The following is a 26542-nucleotide window of genomic DNA, read 5'->3' on the forward strand; positions in this document are numbered from 1 at the left end:
AAATAGTTTTGGTTGATCTTTACATTTTTCTATGACATCTTTTTCATATTTTCTCTTTTCCTCTCTGCACGTTTGTACATATTCATTTCTATAACAAGTATATATTTTCCATTTTTCAGGCCTTTTTTATTTTTCCATCTGGTCCAAGCTTTGTCTCTTTTGCCTTTTAACTCCCTACAACTTTTGTTGTACCAGCATTTTACATATTCTTTTTCTTGTTTTTGTCTTGGGACATACTTTTCCACTCCTTTTTTATAATTTTTTGTCAAAATATTCCATTTCTCTTCTACTGTTGTTTCTTCTTTGTATATTCTTTCCCAGTTTTCTTTTTGAAAGAATTCTCTTATTTTATCAAAGTTTGTTTTTTCAGACATCATTCTTCCTTTTCTATATTGTTCATTTCTTTTCATGTATTTTTTCTCATTTAATTCTAGTTCTATCAATATGTGGTCACTTTTACTTATTGGTGTTTTATATTCAATCTTTTCCACTATTTCAGGTTCTGATGTGATTATTAGGTCTAGTCTCGATGGTTCTTCTTCATTTCTATACCTAGTGTTCTCTTGGATCCATTGTGTCATTGTGTGGTCAATAATCATCTCAAGTAGAATATTTCCCCATGAGTCTTCTCCACCCTTTATGGTCATCTCTTCCCAGCAGATTTCTTTGCAATTAAAATCACCCATCATAACTATTCTTCCTCCATCTTCCATTATCTTGTTTAGTGTTATCCTTGTGTCTTCTAACATACTTTTATGTTCACTCTCTTCCCACGAGGCTGTTTTTTGTTTTGTTTGTTTTTTGTGTGCATGAGGTACAGAGCAACACAAAATAAAGCTGTATGCTATTCTGATATATACAATAACCTACAACCAATACCACACAATACATCCACACAAGACGCATTTACACCCATACCACCAAACAGCTCTTCAAAAAAGACCATCAAAATTGGTAATCCATCAGTAACCTCTAGACATCAGCCCTACAGAAAAATTCCTCTTAAGAGAAGAACCACACTTGTATTCAGGATATCCAACTTTAAATATTATCAACACAGAGTAAGTCTGGTCAGAAAATCAAACCGCCCTAAATGCAACCATGATACCTCACACTAACAGTCCCTAAACAACACAATATTAGTTCCTCTAGTTCATCATCCTCTTCTGAATATGATGAATGTGGTACAGACGGGGATGCACAATGAGTCAGAGTCAGAGTGAGGCGGGAGTGCCGCTGGTACGCGAGGGCGTCGGACCCCCTAGTGTGTGTGTGCGTGTGAGACAAGGGGAAGCAAGTGGAACTGTGCTAGGATTAGGTTTATTAATACGCAACGATGTTAAGTAAGCTAGGATAGAAAGTGATAGAAGTGTGATGTGAACGAAAGGGGATTAATCAGTGAAGCGGGAGCAACCGACCAAAAGAACAAGATTTCCACAGAATTCAGGTAAGTAATCGACAAAATCCTACACTTACAGTAGCAGATATGAAGACACAGAGATAGTATCTCACAATCATAACTTCAGTCATATATATTATAACTAAATAAATCCAATCTAGGTATTGGTGTGTCTAGATAAATATAGAAATGATATTCAGTGAAAAGAGAACTAGCCATGTTACTATATATAATATATCACTCAATCTATTGCCTAAGGTCTCTTTTGCAGGAGACTCAAGGCTCCCAAGTGACCAGCTACGGCCACCGGGTAGGCCCATATGTCACTTAAGGAAAAAATACTGTGCTGTTGTTTGAAAATAGTGCAGGACAGTGTAGGATGAAGTGTTCAATGCCTACTGTGTGAAGGTTGCATCCTAGGACAGTTTGATTTTGTGACCAGGCATATTCCGTGTTGGTACAATTTTAGAGCTCAATGGAGTCCTGAACGCAAAGTTCATGGAGCTATGCTTGCTTCTCTCGAGAGGAATCTCTCTGTAAGACTAATGTCGGAAGAGGATGTGGTGAGAAGCCTACACCAGGAGGCGCGTAGGTGCAACTAAAGCCGTCACCTCTGCCCTATGCGCTTGTACTGCTGGGAATCGGAGAGAAATGTGGAATTCGAACCCACAAGTAAGCGAATGCAAGACCAGCATGTTTACTATTATGCCACAACTAGGAGTTCTAAGGATTTAGTTTGGTGGTCTGTCTTGAAGAGCCCATCCTGTTATCTGGGTGCGGACACTCCCTTACACGGACGTGCTGTGCAGGACTGGTGGTAGGTTGTTGTGAGTTTGCATACTATTTTGCTGGGGTGGTTCTTCTCTTACATTGTACTAGCTGTGCTTGTGTGAGGGAACAAGATGGGCGTGAGTGAATGAGGACTCCAGTAAAGAATTGTACACCCATCACCCTCATGTGATATTTCAGAGAACCCAAGCTTCTGAGTACAAGTTTTCTTCCGGGATGGCCCTTATGTACCCTGTTACTATTCTCAATGTTTCATTTTGTATTGTATGCAAAATATCAATATTTGTTCTGCTAATTGTAGGAAACAAAACTGTGGAGGTGCAGCCAAGTGTGGATAGAATGAACTGTCTGTAGACTGCGATTAAAGTTGTCCAAAGCATGTGCTCGCGATTGATTCTAGTATGTTCACTTTCATGCATAACATCTTTTGGCTACAATATAGAAGGTACACTCCTATCATGAGTTTCCAAATGAACAACTCAGATCAACCAATCCCTTGATTACAAAATTGGCCCAGAAAAAAAACCCTCTGATCACAATAATAACCCTAAGAACAATAGATTTCTTTATCACAAGAATGGCCTAAAGATATCAATAACCAAATCACAAATCAGTCTGAAAAATGTCTAGATGATCTTAATAGAGGAGAAATATGAGTACAATTATACAACTTTGTTTCATGTCTGAATATGCACATCTAGTACCAGCTTCATCTCGGGTGCCATTTTTTCCACAGGAGTACCTTGTATAATTGGTCTTCTCCGAGGACTCTGACCATCCTGAAATTGAAATTGTTGAAGTTCCTTTAACAGCATTAGCAGAGAACTGTTCTTCCTCTCTATGGATAGTAAGAGGGCAAGGTCCTATGTATTAAGAGGCACATTTCATGTTTCAGTATTCAACTTGTTTCCAGTTGTTTGAAGCGTCGCTGTTGGGCGAATGTTGATGGCCGTGGCAGCTGCTGTGGTAGAATAATCTGTGGTTGTTGGATAAGTGGACACAGCTGTAGATGGGATGGGATAGGAGGTAGATGTGGGTGAGTAAGATGTTATTGTAGAATCAAGGGGAGGGGTTGCACTTGTATCTGTCGATATTGTAGAGGTTGAATAGCCTGTGGTTGAGGGTTCAAGTGCAGAAGTATATGCTGTATCTGGGAAGGACGTGGTTGTGGATGGGTAGTAAGTGTTTGTAGTCGAATAAAAGGTGGTTGTTGTATAAGTGGTTGGATAGAAAGTGGTCGTTGGATCATATGTGCTAGTAGCTGGATTATAGGTCGTGATGGTTGGATAAAATGTGGTTGTCTGACTATATTCCCCTGTTTTCGTGGATGGATAATGAGTGTTCATGATTGGGTAACAAATGCATACACTAGAATAATACGTGTTCGTCGACAGATAGTATGTGGAGGTGGTCGGGTATGTGTTGATGGATGGGTAATATGTGCTAGTCGATGGGGAATAAGTTCTCATAGATGGATAGTAAATTCTTGTAGCATAGTAGTAAGTGCTTGTGGACAGGTCATAAGTGCTAGTGGGTGATTGATAAGAGCTAGTAAAGTGGGAATAAGGTTGGTAGTAAGTGCTTGTAGATGGTTGATAAGTGTTAGTGGATTGATCATAAGTGCTAGTGAATGGGTAATAAATGTTCATGGATGGGTGGTAAACACTTGTAGATTGGTAGTAAGTGCTTGTAGATGGTTGATAAGTGATAGTGGATTGATAATAAGTGCTAGTGAATGGGTAATAAATGTTCATGGATGGGTGGTAAACACTTGTAGATTGGTAGTTAGTGCTTGTGGATGGGTGATGAGTATTAGTGAATGGATAATTAATAATAGTGGATGGGTAATTTTCGCTCATAGATGGATAGTAAGTACTTCTAGATGGGTAATAAGTACTCTTGGATGAGTAATAAGTGTTTGTGGATGGGTAGTGAGTGTTCACGGATGGGTAATAAGTGTTAGTGAATGGATGAGAATTACTAGTGGATGGGTAATAGGTGCTAGTGGATGGATTGTATGTAGTTGTTGGGTAATGAGTGTTCATAAATGGGTAGTCAGTACTTGTACTTGGATATAATGTTGAATGATAGGTGGTGGATGGGTAGAAAATTGAGGTTGAGTAGAATTTGGTCATGGTCTTATAGACAGTGGAGGTGCAGTCTATAGTGGTTGAGGTGTTTGGTTCGTTCCAACTGCATATGGCACCTAAGGAAACCCTACAGTCTTGGTCGTCAAGATACAGCAGAGTTGATGAATTGATGAGAGCACAGTTCTCTAATTCCCCGCCATTTGGGTGCTGCTCAACAACCAAAGGAAAGGAGGAGGAGGAGGAGGATGGGGCTAAGGAGTATCCCCAGAATGGTGTCCCAAGCTCTACAGGGCTGTTGTCTGTCCACCGCCAGATGCCTTCGTGATTTTGGTCGGACGCCCCTGTCCAGTAGCTGCGATCGTCCAAACCTGAATAGAATGAAGAAATACATATATATCCTAGGAATCAGTGTTCATTAGAAATTGTCTCCTCACTATAAATATTCAACAAATTACTCGTATGTATGTCACATAGGAATTATTTGGGGCATTCCACGAATCTCTAAGAAGGAATTAGTATACACTCGTGTCCTTCAATTTCCCTTTCCCAGGGTCACCAGTTGTTTGTATAAAATCTGCCAAATAAATAAAAACCATACCCTTTTACTTATACATTTTCCTTCATAAAGGATTTGTTTTTGTGCTGTTTCTATCCCCACACAGAAGAATTTGGCCATGAAATTAGAAAATCATGGGAAAAAGATTTCCAATGATAAGTTTACTTCATTATTTACTGAGAAATGCCTAAAAACAACATGTTCCACATGTTATGTATGTATATATATATATATATATGTGTGTGTGTGTGTGTGCGTGTGTGTGTGTGTATTCACTTGGTCTTTGGATCACGTGTTGGACTCGTGATCGACAGCTATTTCCCTCCTGGAAGAGAGCTCAGAGCTCGTAGGTCCAATCTATGGGTAATGCTATGACCTTGCACACACACACACCCTCAACTCCCCGCCCACGAGAGTCAGAGTAACGACCCGAGGCACAGCGATACCGAAATAATTTCGGCCCTGGGCAGGATTCGAACTGGGTACTGGGAGCACTTCTACTTCCCAGTTCAGCGCTCTACCAACTGTGCCACCGAGTGTGGGTGTGTGTGTGTGTGTTCGTAAATGGCTGGAGTCCAGGAACCATTTTTGGAAGAAAGTGTACGATGGACTCATCGTTTGTCAATTTATTCCGACGTTTCGAACGCTGTCCAGGGTTCGTCTTCAGGTTGATACAGTGGTAGCAATAGGAAATCTATATAAAAGGGGGTCTCCCTCGTACACTGAGAGAGGTAACCCCGGTAACCGTTACATTTAAAAAACAAACAAAAGTAGAACACTCAATCATCGACTGTAGATATCATAAAGATTAAACATGGCACAACCCGAAAATGATTCCAAATGGAGCCCCACAACACATAATTACATAATACCATTAGTGTCAAAACTAGCAAATGTAATCTTTATACTAAAACATGTGAACCTGCCTCACATTAATGCAAAGATCCAGCACAACTTAGCTACTCGTCGCCCGTAATGCAGGAGATTAGAAATATAAAATAAAAATAAAAACTATAATACAGAATGTATAATACATCAATAAAACAAACACGCAGAGAGTTTGTAATGAAATATATAAGAAAATATAAGGGAGATTGAAAAAAATGCTACCAAGATTGGGTTTAAAATCCACATGCTAGGACGCTCCACCATGCATCCAATAACCTAAAAAGCGCCACACAGCGTGTCATACCTACACGTGGAACAAATGTCCCGTAAAACATTCATTAATCTAAATTAAGGTAATTGCCACAGACCAAAGAAATTGGAACAAAAAGGTGGACAAGCACAATCCCTCACCGTTGATGACTTAGAATAAATAAAATGTTAATAATACAAAACACATACAAAAAAATACTGCCGTAATAATACAAATAAAACACACACCAATACAAATCATGATAGATGTTTCCTTTCCAGCCTGTCCTTCGCTCCCTTGTAAATTGGGTTCAATGTAATGCACCTGTTGACACTATTCTCATCACGAGCCCATCCTTCTAGGAATAACCTGACATATTTTCCATTCCCTCCGTATTTGACTTCCGCATTCTGTCAATCCATCACATGACTCGTATCCTCGCAATGCCTTAGAATGGCTAAACTCATCTCCCTCCTACCGACAGCCCTCTGGTGTTCTTGCAATCTGGTCGCTAATCTCTTACCAGTTTCTCCAACATAATGGGTCTCACAGTCCTTACACCTAACGTCATACACCACCCCTATTCGGTCTGCTTGGCTCTCTGTGCCTTTAACTTTGGTCAGGGCTCCGTGCAGTGTATTCCTAGGTCTATGTGCCACTTCTATACCGTGTTTCCTCAGCAATATGGCCGCTACCTCAGACGCCCCTTTCAAATAAGGGACAGTAACCCGTGGTGCATCTGGTCGTCTGTCATATATCTTAACATTAGGTTGTTGTACCGTCCACCTTTTCACCACCGAATTCGGGTAACCGTTATCCCTGAATACCTTCTTCAGGTGGCTACTCTCCTTCCTCCTGCTATCATCCATGGAAAACACCTTTTCTACCCTAGACCACAGAGTCTTGACCACACTTCTTTTGTGCGCGGCTGAATGGCTGCTATAGTCCAGAAGCCGGTTTGTATGGGTGTCCTTCCTGTAAATCCCCGTTGTCAAAGTAGCACCGCTTCTCGTCACCATGACATCCAGAAATGGCAATCGTCCGTTCTCCTCTTTCTCCATTTCAAACTAGATGGATTCATTCTTTCCATTTAATAGCTCGAAGAAAGGTTCCACCTCCTCTTTCTTCATAATGACAAATACGTCACCGACGTACCTTACCCATAATTTTAATGATGGTGGTACATCCTCCAAAACCTCATCCTCGTAGCGTTGGATGGCCTGTAGTGGTTACTACAATTGTCCTATTTGGAGGAAGCTAGGATATTTAAAGTCAATCCCATGACTGATCTGTTTATTAGAAATGACCATGATGGTATTTACAATATTTGTGGCGAAATTCTGGATTATTTGTGTTTAGTATACAATTAATTAAAATATATTTACAATACATAAATATGCTTCTTACAGTATGTAGAGGGATATGTTTTATTTTATTTACAAAATAAATTAAGTTATTATAATGAACATTGTTATTATATTAATTAAAATTAGTCGAATGTATGTTTAGTCGGACGCATGTTCTAAGGGGTGACTATTGTTTATCCCGTACTCTGCGATCACGGGTCCTGAAGGGGTAATTATACGTGTTGGCTACAGAACACTACAGAACTCTCCCCCTAGTGACGAGGCAGGAGGAACGATATCTGTTTTTTCTTTGTAGTGTGTTTGTGGTTTGTAGCCCGTGTGTCCGGAGGTGTCGGAAGAGCAACAGGATCTTGTTCGTTGTCCGAGAGGAGGTATGCAGGCTTGGCGCGGTCTATGGAGATGACGTCAGTGGTTCCACGGCGATCGATGGTCAAGTTCTTCCTTGTCCTCTTGACGACTCTATATGGGCCATCGTATGGTTGTTGAAGAGGCTTCTTTACTCCCTCCACGCGAACGAAAACATGTGAGCAGTCCTCGAGGTCCTGGCTCACAAACGTTCTTGTTGGTGAGGTACGCGGTGGCACTGGCTGGAGTTTCTGCATTGTATCTGTAAGATTAGTAGCATAATCTTGAACGCTGCAGGGCTGCGTTATAGGGGCAGATGCAAGAAACTCACCGGGCAGACGGAGTGGAGTGCCATAAAGAAGTTCTGCAGAGGAGTGGCCAAGGTCTTCCTTGAGGGACGTGCGTATACCGAGGAGGACCATTGGAAGCACCGTAGACCAGTTGGTGCGGTCGCGTGCTGTTGCTGCAAGTGAAGCCTTGAGTTGTCGGTGGAAGCGTTCGACGAGTCCGTTGGATTGGGGATGGTAGCTTGCTGTTCTGAAACGCCGGATACCTAGCAAAGACATAACCTTGTTCCATAGATTGGATTCAAATTGGCTACCACGGTCGGATGTGAGGCTGAGTGGTGTACCGAATCTTGAAATCCAGGTGGTTATAAAAGCTTTGGCTACTGTATCTGTGCTTATGTCAGTAAGCGGGATTGCTTCGGGCCAGCGTGTAAAACGGTCTACACAAGTAAGAATATACCTGAAGCTGTCGGAGAAGGGAAGCGGTCCGACGATGTCGATGTGGACGTGCTCGAGTCGAGTGGAGACTGGGCGAAAGGTACCTGGAGGGGAGATGGTGTGGCGTGTGACCTTGGAAGCTTGGCATTTGACGCAGGTGCGGGTCCAGTGTCGAACGTCTTTGGCAATTCCACTCCAGATGAAGCGTGATGACATCATGTGCTGCGAAGCTCGAATACCTGGGTGGGAGAGGTCATGTAAATGGCGGAACAAGGGATACCTGTGGTTCTCGGGCAAGTAGGGACGGATGGTGTCCGTGGATACATCGGCGTAGAGCTCAGTGTTGGTTCCAGGGAGCTGTACCTTCTTCATCTGCAACGCGGGGTTTTCCATCAATCGCTGCAGCTCGGTATCACCAGCTTGGTCTGCAGCGATGGCGGCGTAGTCGATGAGAGAGGTAGAGACTGCAGATATGTTGCGCGAGAGTGCATCGGCAGGACAATTATCTGCACCTCGAACAAAACGAATATCTGTGGTGAATTGGGAGATGAAATCTATGTGTCGGAGTTGTCTAGGGGAGTATGTTGTCTTGTTATGAATGAATGTTGTTGTGATTGGTTTGTGGTCGGTGTATATGTGGAATTGTCGTCCTTCGACGAAATACCTGAACCTGTTGACAGCCTTGTAGATGGCTAGGAGTTCCTTGTCGAAGGCGCTGTATTTCTTCTCGGCATTGTTGAGCTTCTTTGAGAAGAAGGCGATGGGTTTCCAGGCATCGTTGATGTATTGCTGCAGAACTGCGCCGACACCTGTGTCTGAAGCATCTGTCGAGATGGAAGTGATGGCATCAGGAATAGGGAAACTAAGGGCGGTAGCATTCCCGAGTGCTTCTTTGGCTGCCATGAAAGCTGCATCAGTTTCGACGTCCCAGTTGAGTACGATGGAACGTCCCCTCTTGCACGGCTTGATCATGGAGTAGAGCGGTTGGAGCAGTTGAGCGCAGCCTGGAATGAAACGATTGTAAAAATTTAACATACCAAGGAATTGCTTGAGTTGGCGCTGTGTTGTAGGTTTCGGGAAACTCTGGATGGCGTCGCAGCGGGATGAGACAGGGGTGACGCCTGAAGGTGTGACGGTGTGTCCTAGAAAGTTGATGGATGACACACCGAAGTCAGATTTCTCGAGATTGATGTGGATGCCGTAGTCTTGTAGGCGGGTAAAGACTTGCTTCAGATGGTCTTGGTGCGTGGCTTCGTCAGGGCTGGCGATGAGCACATCGTCGATGTAGGTGAAGCAAAAAGGCAGGCCTCTCAGGACTTCGTCCATGAATCTCTGGAAAGTTTGGGCAGAGTTCTTGAGGCCGAAGGGCATTCGAACGTATTCGAACAAGCCAAAAGGTGTTGTGACAGCTGTTTTGGGGATGTCGGGCGGGTTGACCGGAATATGATGGAAGGCTTTTACAAGATCGATCCGGGAGTATACGCGAGTTCCTGCAAGGTGTGAGGAAAACTCCTGTATGTTGGGAACTGGGTACCTATCCATCACAGTTCGTGAGTTGAGGGCGCGGTAGTCACCGCATGGCCTGATGTCGCCGTTGCTTTTGGGGACGATGTGGAGAGCTGACGACCAGTTGCTTGAGCTTGGGCGAATGATACCTTGACGCATGAGGGCTTCTAGTTCTGCCTTGGCTAGCTTGAGGCGTTCCGGAGCCAGACGACGGGCTTTGGCGTAGACTGGAGGTCCCGTAGTCTCTATGTGGTGCACTACGTGGTGTTTCACAGTCGTGGTCGTGGAGTAAGGTTGTGTCAAGGCAGGAAAGTTCCTGAGGAGAGAAGCAAACTTGTTATCAGCACTGATGGTTGAAAGCTGGCTACTTACTCCGGTTGTTGGCCTGGCGTAGGATGACATTGATGTAAGGGGGTCGTGGAGCTTGCGATTTTTAATATCGATCAGGAGATCGAAGTGGGTCAAAAAATCGGCGCCAAGGATGGGTTGGGAAACTGATGCAACGTAGAAGGTCCACTCAAAGGATCGGCGGAGGTTGAGTTCCAGCTGAAGTGTCTTCCTCTTGAAAACGGGTATCTTGGTGCCGTTGGCTGCGTAGAGGGAAGACATCGGCGGCAGTGATTGCTGGCTTGCTGTGGCAGGCAGGACACTGACTTCAGCTCCGGTATCGATGAGGTATGTGGTGTTGGAGAGTGGATCAAATACGAAGAAGAGTTTCGATGTATGTTGGCGAACGCTGTGCGCCGTTAGCGTTCGCCCATCGTGTTTAAAGGTGACGGTGAGAAGGTGCACGGCTGTGTACATTTCCTCGCATCTTGTCCAAAGCGACGATGGTAGTAGCAGACGCCTGATGTGTGCTTGGGTCTCCCTCTGGACGTAGACCTGGAGCGGTTGCGGTAGTATCTTGGTGACGGGGGTCGTTGTTGAAGGTTGGCAACCTGCTCTTGGAGGGCGCTAACCTGGAGGGTGAGTTTGGAGATTAGCTCGGTTAACGTCATGCTTACGTGATTAGTATGCAGCGATGTTCGTGGGCAGCTGGGTTGGCGGGGCTGGGCAGGCTGGGTCAACGGGCAGGACAACCCGGGACGGCGGGGCTGGGCACGGCAGGGCGGCGGGCGGGGCTGGGCACGGCAGGGCGGCGGGGGGCTGGGCACGGCAGGGCGGCGGGCGGGGCTGGGCACGGCAGGGCGGCGGGCGGGGCTGGGCACGGCAGGGCAGGTCACGGCAGGGCGGCGGGCGGGGCTGGCGGGGCTGGCACGGCAGGGCGGCGGGCGGGGCTGGGCACGGCAGGGCAGGTCACGGCAGGGCGGCGGGCGGGGCTGGGCACGGCAGGGCGGCGGGCGGGGCTGGGCACGGCAGGGCAGGTCACGGCAGGGCGGCGGGCGGGGCTGGGCACGGCAGGGCGGGTCACGGCAGGGCGGCGGGCGGGGCTGGCGGCGGGCGGGGCTGGCACGGCAGGGCGGCGGGCGGGGCTGGTCACGGCAGGGCGGCGGGCGGGGCTGGCGGCGGGCGGGGCTGGCGGCGGGCGGGGCTGGCGGCGGTCACTCCAGGGTCACCAAATGTAGTGGTTACTACAATTGTCCTATTTGGAGGAAGCTAGGATATTTAAAGTCAATCCCATGACTGATCTGTTTATTAGAAATGACCATGATGGTATTTACAATATTTGTGGCGAAATTCTGGATTATTTGTGTTTAGTATACAATTAATTAAAATATATTTACAATACATAAATATGCTTCTTACAGTATGTAGAGGGATATGTTTTATTTTATTTACAAAATAAATTAAGTTATTATAATGAACATTGTTATTATATTAATTAAAATTAGTCGAATGTATGTTTAGTCGGACGCATGTTCTAAGGGGTGACTATTGTTTATCCCGTACTCTGCGATCACGGGTCCTGAAGGGGTAATTATACGTGTTGGCTACAGAACACTACAGGCCATTTCCGCCAAAACCACCAAGTTTGGAGAGCCCATAGGCGTCCCTACCTTTTGATGGTATTATGTGAATTATGTGTTATGGGGTTCCATTTGGGATTATTTTCGGGTTGTACCATGTCTAATCTTTGTGATATGTACAGTCGGTGATTGAGTGTTATACTTTTGTTTGTTTTGGAAATGTAACGGTTACCGGGGTTGCCTGTCCCAGTGTACGAGGGAGACTCCCCTTTATATAGATTTCCTATTGCTACCTCTGTATCACCAGTAAGACGAACCCCGGACAGGGTTCGAAACGTCGGAATAAATTGGCAAACGACGAGTCCAGCATATATATATATACATGTATATATATATATATATAATATATATATATAAACATATATATTCAATATGTGTGAAGATCTAGAGTCTAGGATCCATGTTGAAGGGGAGAAGCGTAAACACCAGACTCAAAGTGGGAGGTTTAATACCCGACGTTTCGGTCCTAGTCCTAGGACCATCTTCAGGGGTGTGATGAGGTACAGTGATCAAAGAGCTTATTATATTGGCCGTAATTGGAACTAGGAGAGGTACTCCGCACTGCCGAAGCTACCCGGGCTCCCCCTCCTCCAGTGGCTACGAGAACCAGACAACTGGACACAACCTTGCATAGACAATTGTACACAATGGATCTCACCTACATTCTTAAAATTCACAAAGAATAAACACGATAAAATAAAATAAGTAAAATGCACATTTGTATGACAACCAAAAAGATACAAATCATGGCAGCTAATACCAAACAACTGGTCACAATCGTGTATCTATATATATATATATATATATATATATATATATATATATATATATATATATATATATATATATATATATATATATAAATATAAATACATATACCAAGGCTTTTTCCCCCTAACAAGGGGGGTAGCCAAAAAGAAAAAGGCATACAGGTAAAATCATCCCCACCCATTCCATCCCCGAAAACACTCCACACTCCTCCACCCTCCCTCTTATCTTAGCACCTCCTGAATGACGGGTCATCCCTGCACCTTGTCCACTGCCCTGGGTCAGAAGCAGTGTCGCAAGACACAGCACATCCACAGCAAGGCCGCTTCATTAAATCGGCGACCCCCCTCTTCGTCGGGCTGCGTCAAATTTTGCTCACACATACTACCTCACCCCCCATCCCCCGACCCATTCCACCTCATGCATCACAACATCATCCATATACAACCATTCTCCATTCACCCCTGTCTTCTGTCCTCTCCCTTCCTTCCTCAACAGACATTCCCCTCTTCCCCAAAGCCCCCTTCACCCCATCCATCCACCTCATCCTAGGACGTCCCCTCATGTTCACTCCCTCCACATCTGCCTTCCATACCTCTTTTACTAGTCTTTCTTCACTCATTATTTCCATGTGTCCAAACCATCCTAATATTCTTTCATCAACCCTATCTCCCAACTCCTTTTCCACCCCTGTTCTCCTCCTCACCTCCTCATTTCTCACTCTATCTAGCCTAGTAAACCCCATCATACTTCTCAGACACCTCATCTCAAACACATTCAAACTCCTCTCTTCTTCTCTTATGTTCCATGTTTCTGCCCCATACAGTGCTGTTGGCACAATCACTCCTTCATACAGTCTCTTCTTAGCATCCATTCCCAAATGTCTATTCCTCATTACACTTTTTAATCCACCAAGGCATTTACTCGCTTCTCTCAATCTACATTCTACCTCCACTTTCACTCCACTTTTCCCTGCCACATTTGCACCCAAGTATCTAAAACTATCCACTTCCTCCAGTCGCTCTCCCTTAATGCTCACTTCCAGTCTACTGCCACTTTCACCCCTTGTACATCTCATCACCTTACTTTTACCCACATTTATCTTTAGCTTTCTTCTATCACATACTCTCCCAAACTCTGCCACCAACTTCCTCAATCCCTCCTCCGATCCTGCCACAAGCGCAGTGTCGTCCGCAAACTACAGCTGGCTCACCTCCCACTTTTCTCCATTTTCTTTATCCATCTCCAATCCCTTGCCCACTACCCTTGCATTTACCTCTCGCATATATGTATATATATATATATATATATATATATATATATATATATATATATATATATATATATATATATATATATATGTGTGTATATATATATCATATATATATATATATATATATATATATATGTATATACATGAGCCTTTCAATGAAACTGACCTTTAGTGGTGGGTTGAAGGAAAAATTCACCGGTTATCAGTTTTCCTTATGTAAAAAGTTGGGGCAATACAACCGAAGCTGACAGAGATCTTAGGACCAGAAGGGGCTGAGTGTCAGCTCCTTGAGGTTACACTTCCAGATGGAAGTATGTTCATGGGTTTCAAAGACTAGCGATAAGGAGATAATTGTATGAAATCAGTTTCACAGAACCACCACTTGCAAATACCAGTTGTTGGTCCCATATATGTATGTGTTTGTGTGTGTGCGTATATACATTCTTTTGTCTTTTCAGCAGACTATTCCTTTCATTTATAGGGATAACCTGTAATCTGTACATACAAGTATAAAATTGTATGTCAACAGGGCCTCGACATGGGTAAGTGCCGCCCCGGGGTGAGTCGAAATGTGCCACCACTTTCCACACCTGATGGTCACCAGCACGATTCATATGTAACATTCATCCACAAAGCAACGTTTATACACACATCATTCATACACACAACTCATGATGAATAAATGATGCATTAAAAGTACATTAGGGGGAACTTGCTTTACCTTCTTTTCACCAAAAGTGCCGCCCCCCCCCCCCAAAAAAAAAAAAAAAAACATGCCGCCCCGGCGCATTGCCCCCGACCCCTCCCCTTGTCGGGGCCCTGTATGTCAATTCTGCAAAGAACACTATAGAAATAAGTATGATTTTTTTTAACCCGTCTATGTGCCTTATTAGTATGAGAACTGTGTTAGTTCAAGCAAGATAGATAGATAGATAGATAGATAGATAGATAGATAGATAGACTTCATTTGGCAATAAATCAATGTACATGAAGTGCAAATAATGACAAGAGCACATAGTTCGAAATAATAAATGTAAATTGCCGAGGATAAGATCTTGGTCTCACCATTGTCTTTCAGGAACATGATGAGTTCTTTGAAATAAGTGACTGAGGAGAACTTGACGAGGTCACTGCCCATTTCCCAGCAGATGTCCTTCATTTCAGCCCAGGACCCTCTCACTGATGACACCACCAGAGTACAGATCCCACCGACCCGTTCATGGTATGTTGGACAGCCATCTTGAAGTATGACATAGAAACTTCATAAGAATTATGATCCAGTCATTTTCAGTTCAAGTATATTTTACCTGGAACTGCAGTCCACTCCCCACATGACTTCACCTTTGCAACCCCAAGCACACTCAAGGGTTGCATCTGTAATTACACATGTATGGGTGTAGACAGGGAAGAAGATGATGGGGTAGGAACAGTTTATTATTCTCATATTGCAATCAACATGATCTTCAGAGAGGTCTCTGTGTTATAATTAGGTCACACCTTTATATCAGTGTCGAGGTCTCTCTCTCTCTCTTTATATATATATATATATATATATATATATATATATATTGATAAGTATTTTAGACAAATTATTTGGATGATGGAGAACATAAACACAGGGGAAGGCTCGGAACCCTAAACACTCTAACGTTTCGTTCGCGTAGAACTTCTTCAGAGAGTGTATGTAGAACTGCAGTTGAAGTGTATGTACTAAATCTAATTATCTTTTCGGACACTTGGGAAAGGTCGTTTTTCTGGCGTGTTTTAGAATTAAAATACTAGTTTCTTTAGCTAAATTGATAAACCCTCCTCGATGATTCGATGAATTATTAGTTGAAATATATGCTGATTCAACAATTCTTCTAGTGAATTTATCAAAACCTTTATGTAGCACTTCAGCTTCTCTCCAGTTTGGTAAATGATCGAATTTTTCCGCATGAACTACTAAAGAATTAGATGTCCTATGTGCTTTTATGTCATTTTTATGTTCATAAATTCTTTTTTCTAATCCTCTTGACGATTCGCCAAAATAAGCCATTAAAAACGAATGCGTCATCCCCAGAAGATTCAAGAAAGCTTTAATAAATCTAGGCTTAGACAAAGACATAGTAATCACCAATGCAGATAAAGGAGGTGGTATCGTGATCTTATCAAAAGAGGACTATATCAGTAAAATGTTAGAGCTCTTAGATGACGACAATACTTATCGCAAAAAACATATAGGTTTCGTAACGAATGAAGCAGATAAATTCAAAAAGCATGCCAGAAAAATTCTTAATAAAACTGAAAAAGGAAAGAAATTAATGGGACTTCTGGAGGAATACCCCAATCCTCCCAGAATGCGCGGTATTCCAAAAATTCACAAACCCAACGTTCCAATGCGACCCATAACTTCAGGGGTTGGCAGTGCACCCCACAGACTAGCGAAATGTCTAGCCAAACCGCTATCACAAGCAATGGGATCGATCAGCAATACACATTTGAAAAATTCTAACGATCTTTTGACAAGACAAAAAGATTTAGATTTCACGGGGAAAAAGTTAGTAAGCTATGATGTCAAGGCGTTACACACAAATATTTCCATTAACGGTGCGTTAGAAGCAGTAAAGAGAGTAATAAAAGATATGAACGATACTGACCTACCCATAAGAAAACAAGATTATATAGAATTGATAGATTTATGCGTAAATTTCGGTGCGTTTACTTTTAATGGTGACGAATATGAACAACATAGAGGTCTCGCCATGGGTAGTCCTTTAAGTGCAGTGATGGCCTGTCTATATATGGAGTTATTAGAAAAAGAAAACTTTATCAGAATCAATGGTAGGGGATCATACTGGTTTAGATATGTAGACGATGTCCTCGCAATCATCCCCGAAAACACCAATGTAAATAATAAAGTGAGAATGCTTAACGCAGTCAACAGCGATATTCAGTTCACCGTAGAAGAGGAACAAAACGGACAATTGCCCTTCCTAGATACGTTAATACGACGAGTGGGAAAAACTGTAACTTTCTCAGTATACAGAAAGGAAACAAACAAAGAGGATTTAGTACATTACTTCTCCGCACATGATGATAGAACAAAGAGTGGTATAGTAATAGGATTTTTTCTCAGGGCACTACGAATCTGTAGTAATGAATACCTAGAAGGTGAATTTGATTACATTATGAAAACCTTTGACAAACTTGGATATCCAGAGGGAATGTTGAAAAGAACAAAAAGAAAAGCAATAAATATTTACAATCTCGGAAAGAAAGAGAGAAATGATAAAAATAATACAAATTTTATATCAGTACCTGGCTCAGAAATGTCACCAATAATAGACAAATATTTAACAAAATCAAGCATAAACATAGCTAAAATAACTAACAAGAGGATAGGTGATTTAATAAAGACTTCTGAAAAGAGAACCAATTCCGAAAACAGCGTCGTATACAAAATCCCGTGCAATAGTTGCTCAATGGCTTATTTTGGCGAATCGTCAAGAGGATTAGAAAAAAGAATTTATGAACATAAAAATGACATAAAAGCACATAGGACATCTAATTCTTTAGTAGTTCATGCGGAAAAATTCGATCATTTACCAAACTGGAGAGAAGCTGAAGTGCTACATAAAGGTTTTGATAAATTCACTAGAAGAATTGTTGAATCAGCATATATTTCAACTAATAATTCATCGAATCATCGAGGAGGGTTTATCAATTTAGCTAAAGAAACTAGTATTTTAATTCTAAAACACGCCAGAAAAACGACCTTTCCCAAGTGTCCGAAAAGATAATTAGATTTAGTACATAAACTTCAACTGCAGTTCTACATACACTCTCTGAAGAAGTTCTACGCGAACGAAACGTTAGAGTGTTTAGGGTTCCGAGCCTTCCCCTGTGTTTATGTTCTCCATCATCCAAATATATATATATATATATATATATATATACAGTTATGTGTGTGTGTGTGTGTGTGTGTGTGTGTGTGTGTGTGTGTGTGTGTGTGTGTGTGTGTGTGTGTGTGTGTGTGTGTGTGTGTGTGTGTGTGTGTGTGTGTGATTCACCTTGGTCTTTGGATCACGTGTTGGACTCGTGATCGACAGCTGTTTCCCTCCCGTAAGAGAGCTCAGAGCACACACACACAATCCCCTGCCCACGAGAGTTGGTGTAACGACTCGAAGCGCAGTGATACTGAAATTATTTCAGCCCTGGACAAAATTCGAACTCGGACCGCCGTAGTGACAGTCGAGGACTCTACCAACCGCGCCACGTGTGTGTGTGTGTGTGTGTGTGTGTGTGTGTGTGTGTGTGTGTGTGTGTGTGTGTGTGTGTGTGTGTGTGTGTGTGTGTGCGTGTGTGTGTGTGTGTGTGTGTGTAATATAATATATATATATATATATATATATACACATATATATATATATATATATATGAAATAAGACATAATTGCACAATAAATTTATTTTAAGTGATTATTTCAAGACTAAAGTATTGGAAGAATATCAATAAAATCTATAATACCAATAAGATATTACTTTGATAAAATATCAAAAGTCAATACCTGGATTCTGATGAATACATATTATTTGTGAAAGTTATGTATTCTTAGATAGGTCAAAAATTGAAAGAATGAATTTGCAATCAAGAATAAAGTAACAAACAAGAGGTAGGTATCTTCTAACCTGCCAAACTGATGCAAATTATGAAGAAAAGAAGTCGATGCATCATATAAATAGCTGGCCCTGTATACAAAGAGAAAATGTGCATTTTCAAGATTAAGTGCATATACATAATATTCTAGATTACATTCTCATATCAGGACCAGACAGATGTACGTGTCGTGTTTTCACCGAAATTGTGGTGATCAGAAGACCCCGAAGACGTCTCTGCATTAGATGGAAAAATGTGATGAAGAACGAACATTGGAAGCTTGGATGTCGACCCCGACGATATTGAGATGTTACCAGCAGATCGGAAAGTCTGGAAGCGTCTTGTTGTAGCGACCAGGGGCCTCAATAGGCTTGAAGTTTGTGTGTGTGTGTGTGTGTGTGTGTGTGTGTGTGTGTGTGTGTGTGTGTGTGTGTGTGTGTGTGTGTGTGTGTGTGTGTGTGTGTGTGTGTGTGTGTGTGTGTGTGTGTGTGTGTGTGTGTGTGTGTGTGTGTGTGTGCATCAGTGTGTGTGTTTGTTTGTATACTTATATATATATTTTTTTTTCTTTTCTTTGCAAAGCGAGGTAGTTAGGCATTGAGTGGAAATACCTCTCCCTTTTACTTGTATCTCACTAATTGATTTCATTCATTCTTGATTTAAATCATGAAAAAAATTCATCGCAGGTCTTTCTCCAGCAGTACTGCTTATTCATTTTATGTGTACCCTGTGTAACCCGTATTCAAGAAAGAAAAGAAAACTTACAAACATTTCATTCCCCCTTGTCTGAAGTACACTATTTGGGACACAAAATAGACAGACATAGACTTAGTACAGTAAATTCAAAGGTAGAAGCAGTAAAGAACTATCCAGTTCTGGACAATGTAGGAAAAGTTAGAAGTTTCTTGGGATTGACAGGGTATTATGGAAAATTTATTAAGGGTTATGCAGGCATAGCTAATCCATTAAGTTCTTTGTTGAGGAAAACCTCAAAATTCATTTAGGGACCTGAACAACAGCAAGCTTTTGACAATTTGAAAGATAAACTTACTATTTCTCCAGTTCTCATATTTCCTGATTATGATAAGAAGTTCATTCTTTGTACTGATGCGTCTGACATAGGGTTAGGAGGCATACTGATGCAAGAGAGAAATGGAACATTGAAACCAATAGCTTACGTATCGAGACCTTGTAATAGTGGAGAGAGAAACTACTCCATCATTGAAAGAGAAACCTTAGCAGTGATATATTTATTAGATAGTTTTAGAGATATGATACTGGGATATCCAATCAGAGTATGGACTGATCATACAGCTATCCAGAACTTATTTAAGCATAAGAATCTTAGGGGGAGATTAGCCAGGTGGTTTACTACACTTCAGTGTTATGAGGTTAAATTTTAATATATTCCAGGTAGAAAGAATGTTGCAGCAGGTGCACTGTCTAGAAATATTACCCAACCAACGTCAGGGCTGATCAATTTTATATGTAGTATAGATGGACTAGTAACATTAAATGAGGAAATTATAATAATGGAACAAAGAATAGATAAGACTTGGAAACCAGTAGACCAGAATTTGATGGACCCAAGAGGTATACCTCCAAAACTACCAAAAGGGTATAAGATAGAGGAATTTAATTTGAACAATGGACTTTTGTATAGAAAAGCCGCTGTAAGTGGAAAGGATATTTCTAAGGACACAGTGAATCAGTTGGTAATTCCACAAACTCTTTACAAGAGGTATTGAAATTACTTCATGATAGTAATTGTAGTTCACATCCAGGAAAGGATAAAACTTATAGACAAGCACAACTTAGATATTTTTGGCCAGGTATGAAGAAAGACGTATATGCTTATTTAGAAAATTGCTTGAAATGTGCTGAGATAAAAGGAAATACATCTAAACCTGCTCCTGTGATATCATATCCCTTCCTGCATAAACCTTGGGAAAGAGTTCACTTAGATACACTGGAGTTACCTATGTCTGAAAATGGATATGAATATGTATTTGTTGCCATTGATTAATTATCTTTCAAGATTTTTGTGTTTTACAGCCCATACCAAATATGAGAGCTGACACAATTGCTTCAGTAATCTATGATCAGATAATCTGTAATTTCACTGCTCCTAATATCTTAGTCTCAGACAATGGTACCGAATTCAATAACAAAATCTTGGGAGAATTAATTTGGTTAATTAAGATAACCAAAGTTAATATTCAGTAACTCATCCTCAGAGCAATGGAGTTGTAAAGAGGATAAGAAAATGATTACATGTCTTAGAGGTTTGATAAGCTCGCATAGTATTAGTTGGGATAGTTGGATTCCTTGTGTTACATGTACTCTAAACAACCTTATTAATACAGTTACTGGAGAAACACCCCATTTTATTATTTTGGAGAAGACAAAATTCTCCCATATGAAATCTTGATTGCAGAACCAAAGCTAGTGTATAATATAGATTATCATATCTCAAATAGGATATATACATTTCAAGCCATACATCAAAGAGATAGGGAGCACATGAAAGACTATACACAACAGATGAAGAAGCAACAACACAAAATAGCATATAAAATATAATTACAAATAGGAGATTTGGTCATGGCCAAAATACATGCTATCAGAAATAATATTTCACTGAGATATTAAGGTCCACATAGAATAATTTATTTGGCAGGTGGAAATAAATACAAGATCTTACATTTAGAAACTAGGGAAATGTCATTTAGACATATAGATGATTTAAAAAGGACTAAGATAGAACTTGATAATGGTGATAAGTGTGACACTGAGGATTGTGAAACAACAACTTGTTCTGAGGTAGAAGAAACACAGTGTATTCATTCTATTGAGGAAAACTTGAGTTCTGAGGGGTATAGGGAATATGTATATAGCTTCGTGCAGGAATTGTGTATTAATACTGATAATTTTTACAGATAAGATTGGATTAATTATTTGATATATGTGAATGTTACAGGCCAGAGATTGAAAACCTGTGCCACCTGGGACCTTCTGTGTATCAGACAGATGAGCTACCTGGAGCCTTGGTCAGTCATAAAGACCTGGAGCCTTGCCAATGTATTTAGAAAAAAAAAACACGAAGTGCTAAAAAATATTTTTATTTTTGGTGCTCCATGAAACATTGAAAACTTTTATGAAGATTCACTAGTATTTGTCAATTGGTTGCGACAACTTCATTACAAAATTTTCACATTTCCTATATTACCCTAACATACCCAGAAATATGTTCTAGATTGAAATCAGTTGAATGTACAACTATGAATTCCATGCAGGCACAATCTCCACTATTGCTAACACCCTTAATAGTGTGCATATAATTTATGTAACATACCTCACAGATAAACTACTCACCGTCTTTATAATAAGAAAGCATTGAGATCTAAAACAAAAAACTCCTCTAATAATGTCTTATCTTAATTGTTGCTGCTCTTAGTAAAATTTCACAATTAGAAGGAGAAAGACATTAAATACGATTTGTCACTTTTTCCTGATTTTGTTATTGATAAAGTATGACATCTTCAGACAATGGCAGTAGTGAGTTTCGCAAATCATTTTACCGAACCAATTAATAGATATACTAAATTGTTTTAAGGATCAGTAGGTATTTGGTGTTACATTTGTACATGTTGGTGTAGATGCATTTTTGGGTTACCATTAGGTGGATGATAGCATCCATTGAAGAATATTTTTTTAGCCTTGTTGAGCCAGTTTATGCTGAAATACTTTTAATTACTGATTTAGTTCCATGTATCTAACATTATATGAAATGTTGAATTCCATAATAATGTAGTATGCCAAAGCCCTGTAAGAGGGAGTTAAAAAGGGTTGGCCTGGACGACCAAGTGCTAGCTGCCGAGCCCTGTAAGAGACTGGTAGAAAGTGTGGTAGATGGTAAGGATTGCATTTATATAGATCGGCTGTTTGTAAACAACACAGTTCGTAGTCGACAGTTTGCGCAAGCTCGCTCTCCGCCTAGAGTTATAAAAATGGCTGGAAGCCTGTATGACGTGAACATATTTTGTTTATGTAGAATTTTTGTAATCTATATAAGTTATGCAGAGATTCGAGATTTCTTAATAAACAATATTGCATATAGACTTGTAGCAACGAATCTGATTGGAGAAAAGGTAAAGGAGGGAAGAGAAAATTCAATTAGTTCACGATTGTCAGATCACGCCCTTAGGGGAGGACCTTAAATACAAAGATAAAGATCATTGTACTAAAGAAATCATGACGTCACAGCAGAATTTACCTGAGACCTAGCAATACGTGTTCTCACGGGATTCATAGATTGTACCTGGAGAAGTATGCCGTGTAACTCGTATTCAAGAAAGAAGAGAAAATCTACAAACTTTTTATTCCCCCTTGTCTGAAGTACACAATATGGAAATTGAAAAAGAGGAATACTTGTGGGCACAGGGCCTATGGACTAAAAAAAAAAGCTGTCAACTAATACAGAAAAAGAAGTAACAAGAGAAAGGTGGGTGAAAGTGAAGAAACGGGAAGTGACTAAAGACGGTGGTGAAAATTATACGTACGAACTGAAAGTAAAGCGCATGAAACTCCAATCTCTGCCAAAGCTACCCGGACCTTGCCAATAGAACAGAATTATCTGCATACACAATGCTGACTATCATCCATTCTTGTTCATTTCTCACCAAATTTGCTCCCCCTTGCTTGTCTTTACTTCTCTCATTCCTCTATCCATACTCAAACTAAACAACCATGGTGACATTATGCAACCCTGCCTCAAACCTACATGTACTTCAAACATCTCGCTTTCCTTGCTACCCACTTTCATACAAGGTACACATTCTCATACAAACATTTCACTGCCTTTAGATTTCCCCCACATCGAATTCATACATTCTTATTATCACCCATAATCCTCTCCTATCTATTTTACCACACGTGTGTATGTATATATGTATATATATATATATATATGTATATGTGTATGTATGTATGTATGTATGTATGTATGTATGTATGTATGTATGTATGTATGTATGTGTGTATGTATGTATTTATGTATGTGTATGTATGTATGTATGTATGTATGTATGTATGTATGTATGTATGTATGTATGTGTATGTATGTATGTATGTATGTATGTATGTATGTGTATATGTATGTATGTATGTATGTATGTGTATATGTATGTATGTATGTATATATGTATGTATGTATGTACGTATGCATGTATGTATGTATGTATGTATCTATCTATGTATGTATGTATTTATGTATGTATGTATGTATGTATGTATGTATGTATGTATGTATGTATGTATACATATATACATGTACTCGTATGCACCATATTGAGGTAATGACTGCATGTTTCTATGCATTCAGTACTTTAGGGACGGTTTTTTAGGGCGCCCTTATGGACCAGAATCACACATCATTTGTATATGTTAGAGTGAACTTTCCTCTCACAAAGCAATGACGATATACTTTCGTGCTATTGCTGTCCCTCCTTTATAATGTCCCTTTGAACCTAATCTTTGACACATTTGTGAGGAAAAAGACTGCCGCCAGCCCAATCCCATACATGCACAAAGCGACTAAACGGGGCGGAGCGAATGGAATAGACATCCCCCCATGCTGAATTTTCTTCTTATGAAAACTCAAGAGGAGGATTCCAACCTAAATACTAACAATTAGGTCCTCAAATATGCATAGATGTGATGCAGATGAGAATAAAATGAAAGAGATTGGTGTGTGTGTGTGTGTGTGTGTGTGTGTGTGTGTGTGTGTGTGTGTGTGTGTGTGTGTGTGTGTGTGTGTGTGTGTGTGTGTGTGTGTGTGTGTGTGTGTGTGTGTGTGTGTGTGTGTGTGTGTGTGTGTGTGTGTGTGTGTGTGTGTGTGTGTGTGTGTGTGTGTGTGTGTGTGTGTGTGTGTGTGTGATTCACCATGGTCTTGGATCACGTGTTGGACTTGTGATCGACAGCTAATTACCTCGCGGAAGAGAGCTCAGAGCTCATATATGACCGATCTATGGGTAATGCTGTGACCTTACAAGCACACATACAACAGTTGTGTGTGTGTGTGTGTGTGTGTGTGTGTGTGTGTGTGTGTGTGTGTGTGTGTGTGTATGTGTGTGCGTGTGCGTGTGCGTGTGCGTGTGCGTGTGCGTGTGCGTGTGTGTGTGTGTGTGTGTGTGTGTGTGTGTGTGTGTGTGTGTGTGTGTGTGTGTGTGTGTGTGTGTGTGTGTGTGTGTGTGGACATACCTCTAGACATCCGATATGAGATACAACTTCACACAGTCGGTCATCAGCGGCACACGATTCCATCTACACTGAACCGAATCGCTAAGAACTCGGCTTTTGTAAACCGTCTGTGATTTAACCTTATCAGCGCAAGTTGATAAACGCCTCTGGTCTCTTACTTTCCCCGTTTAATCCACGCTTACTTTATCGGCTCTAACCGGTGGATATTTGATCGCAATATATCAACATATGAACAATGTGTGAGGTCCTACAAAAGGGAATAATATAACACGTTTGTTAAGCTTCGTTACAATGTGAAAAGCGAACGTAGAGTATTCCAGAATCCAAAATTCGGTGACTCGGATTTTTTTTTTTTTTTTTTTTTTTTTTTTTTTGTAGATACGCTAATCCCCTCTTGTGGAGTAATATCTTACTGAAAGACAAATTATGGGACACTGTCGAATTTTGAGCAACAAAGATCATCTTATCTGACACCATGATTTAACTAACCTTGTTTTTATGATTTCCTTTCGTATTCCTCATATATGGCTATATCAAGCCTCGAATTATTCACATCATATTTCTATGTTTTCGAATTTGTTTACGTATTAATTTTTCTATGTACTATTTCCTCAGTTACTTATATGCTTATTTGATTTTATCTACCTAAATTAAATTATTTATTTCTTGTTTGATTATACATTTGTCTGTTTATTTATTCATGTTGGTTTATCTACTTATGTACTTGCTTGTTTTTGGGTTGCTTGCTTATTTGCTTTCTTGTTCATTTGATTCTTAGTTTATTTCCTTGTTTAAATACTTGTTTAATCATTTGCATCTATACTCGTTTATTCATATATTAATTTATCAAATACACGAGAACCTTCTCACGGATTTTACCCAAAGTCGGTAAGTCCCCGATTTGGCCCAAACTTACCCCAAGGAGAGAAAGTTGGGCACCGTTCACCGCAAGGAACCCGGACCCAGGGGTCTGTGCGTGACGACCATCCAAAGTTGAGTTTTTTCTCCGATTTTTTCACATTTCCGCTTCTGGCGCCCATACTGTTGGCTTGAGCGGTGTCCAAGTGTGTTGCAAGATGATTGAAGGGAATATTCAATCCTTTAGATGTTTAGTATGCACACGCACGCACGGACACATTAGGTACAGGATGGGTTCCGTTCTTGGGCCACTTCTATTCATAGTATATATAAATGATATAGACCATGGACTAAAATCTGCTGTCTCCAAATTTGCTGATAATACAAAACTGTACGGAGTGGGAAATGATCACTCAAACCAATTAGATATTCAAGATTTAGATAAATTACAGCAATGGTCTGAAAAGTGGTTCATGAAATTTAACACAAGTAAATACAAGGTAATGCACATAGGTAAAAATAACAGTAAGTACGATTACAAGTTATTTGGAAATTCGTTAACAAAAGTGGATAGTGAAAAAGATCTCGGCGTAATTATCAGTAACGACCTCAAATCATCCAAGCAGTGTATTTCAGCCTCTGAGAAAGCAAATAAGATTCTAGGACTGATTGCTCGATCTTTTGATTTCAAAAGTCCATCACTCATTAACAAGCCATATAAATCGTTAGTTCGTCCACATTTGGAATATGCTGTTTCCGTATGGTCACCGAATCTCATTAAAGACATTGACAGACTGGAAAAAGTACAACGGCGAGCCACAAAACTGATTCCAAATATCAAAAATAAATCATACAAAAATCGACT

The 26542-nt window shown here is 40.8% G+C and overlaps 1 protein-coding gene across 1 annotated transcript; it reads right to left on the bottom strand.

Annotated features, from left to right (window-relative positions):
• Positions 1 to 1272: 1272 nt before the first annotated feature.
• Positions 1273 to 24879, bottom strand: LOC143028986 (uncharacterized). The gene is made up of 4 exons (XM_076191331.1): positions 24820 to 24879; positions 18594 to 18653; positions 14989 to 15162; positions 1273 to 4646 (listed from the first exon to the last, which is right to left on the bottom strand). Exons 1-4 carry the CDS (start codon positions 24827 to 24829, stop codon positions 3073 to 3075), a joined length of 1818 nt encoding a protein of 605 aa, XP_076047446.1. The 5' UTR covers positions 24830 to 24879; the 3' UTR covers positions 1273 to 3072.
• Between the last annotated feature and the right edge of the window lie 1663 nt (positions 24880 to 26542).

Source organism: Oratosquilla oratoria, chromosome 10, assembly GCF_046742065.1.
Source record: "Oratosquilla oratoria isolate Oo_2021 chromosome 10, ASM4674206v1, whole genome shotgun sequence".
Taxonomy (NCBI): Eukaryota; Metazoa; Arthropoda; class Malacostraca; order Stomatopoda; family Squillidae; genus Oratosquilla; species Oratosquilla oratoria.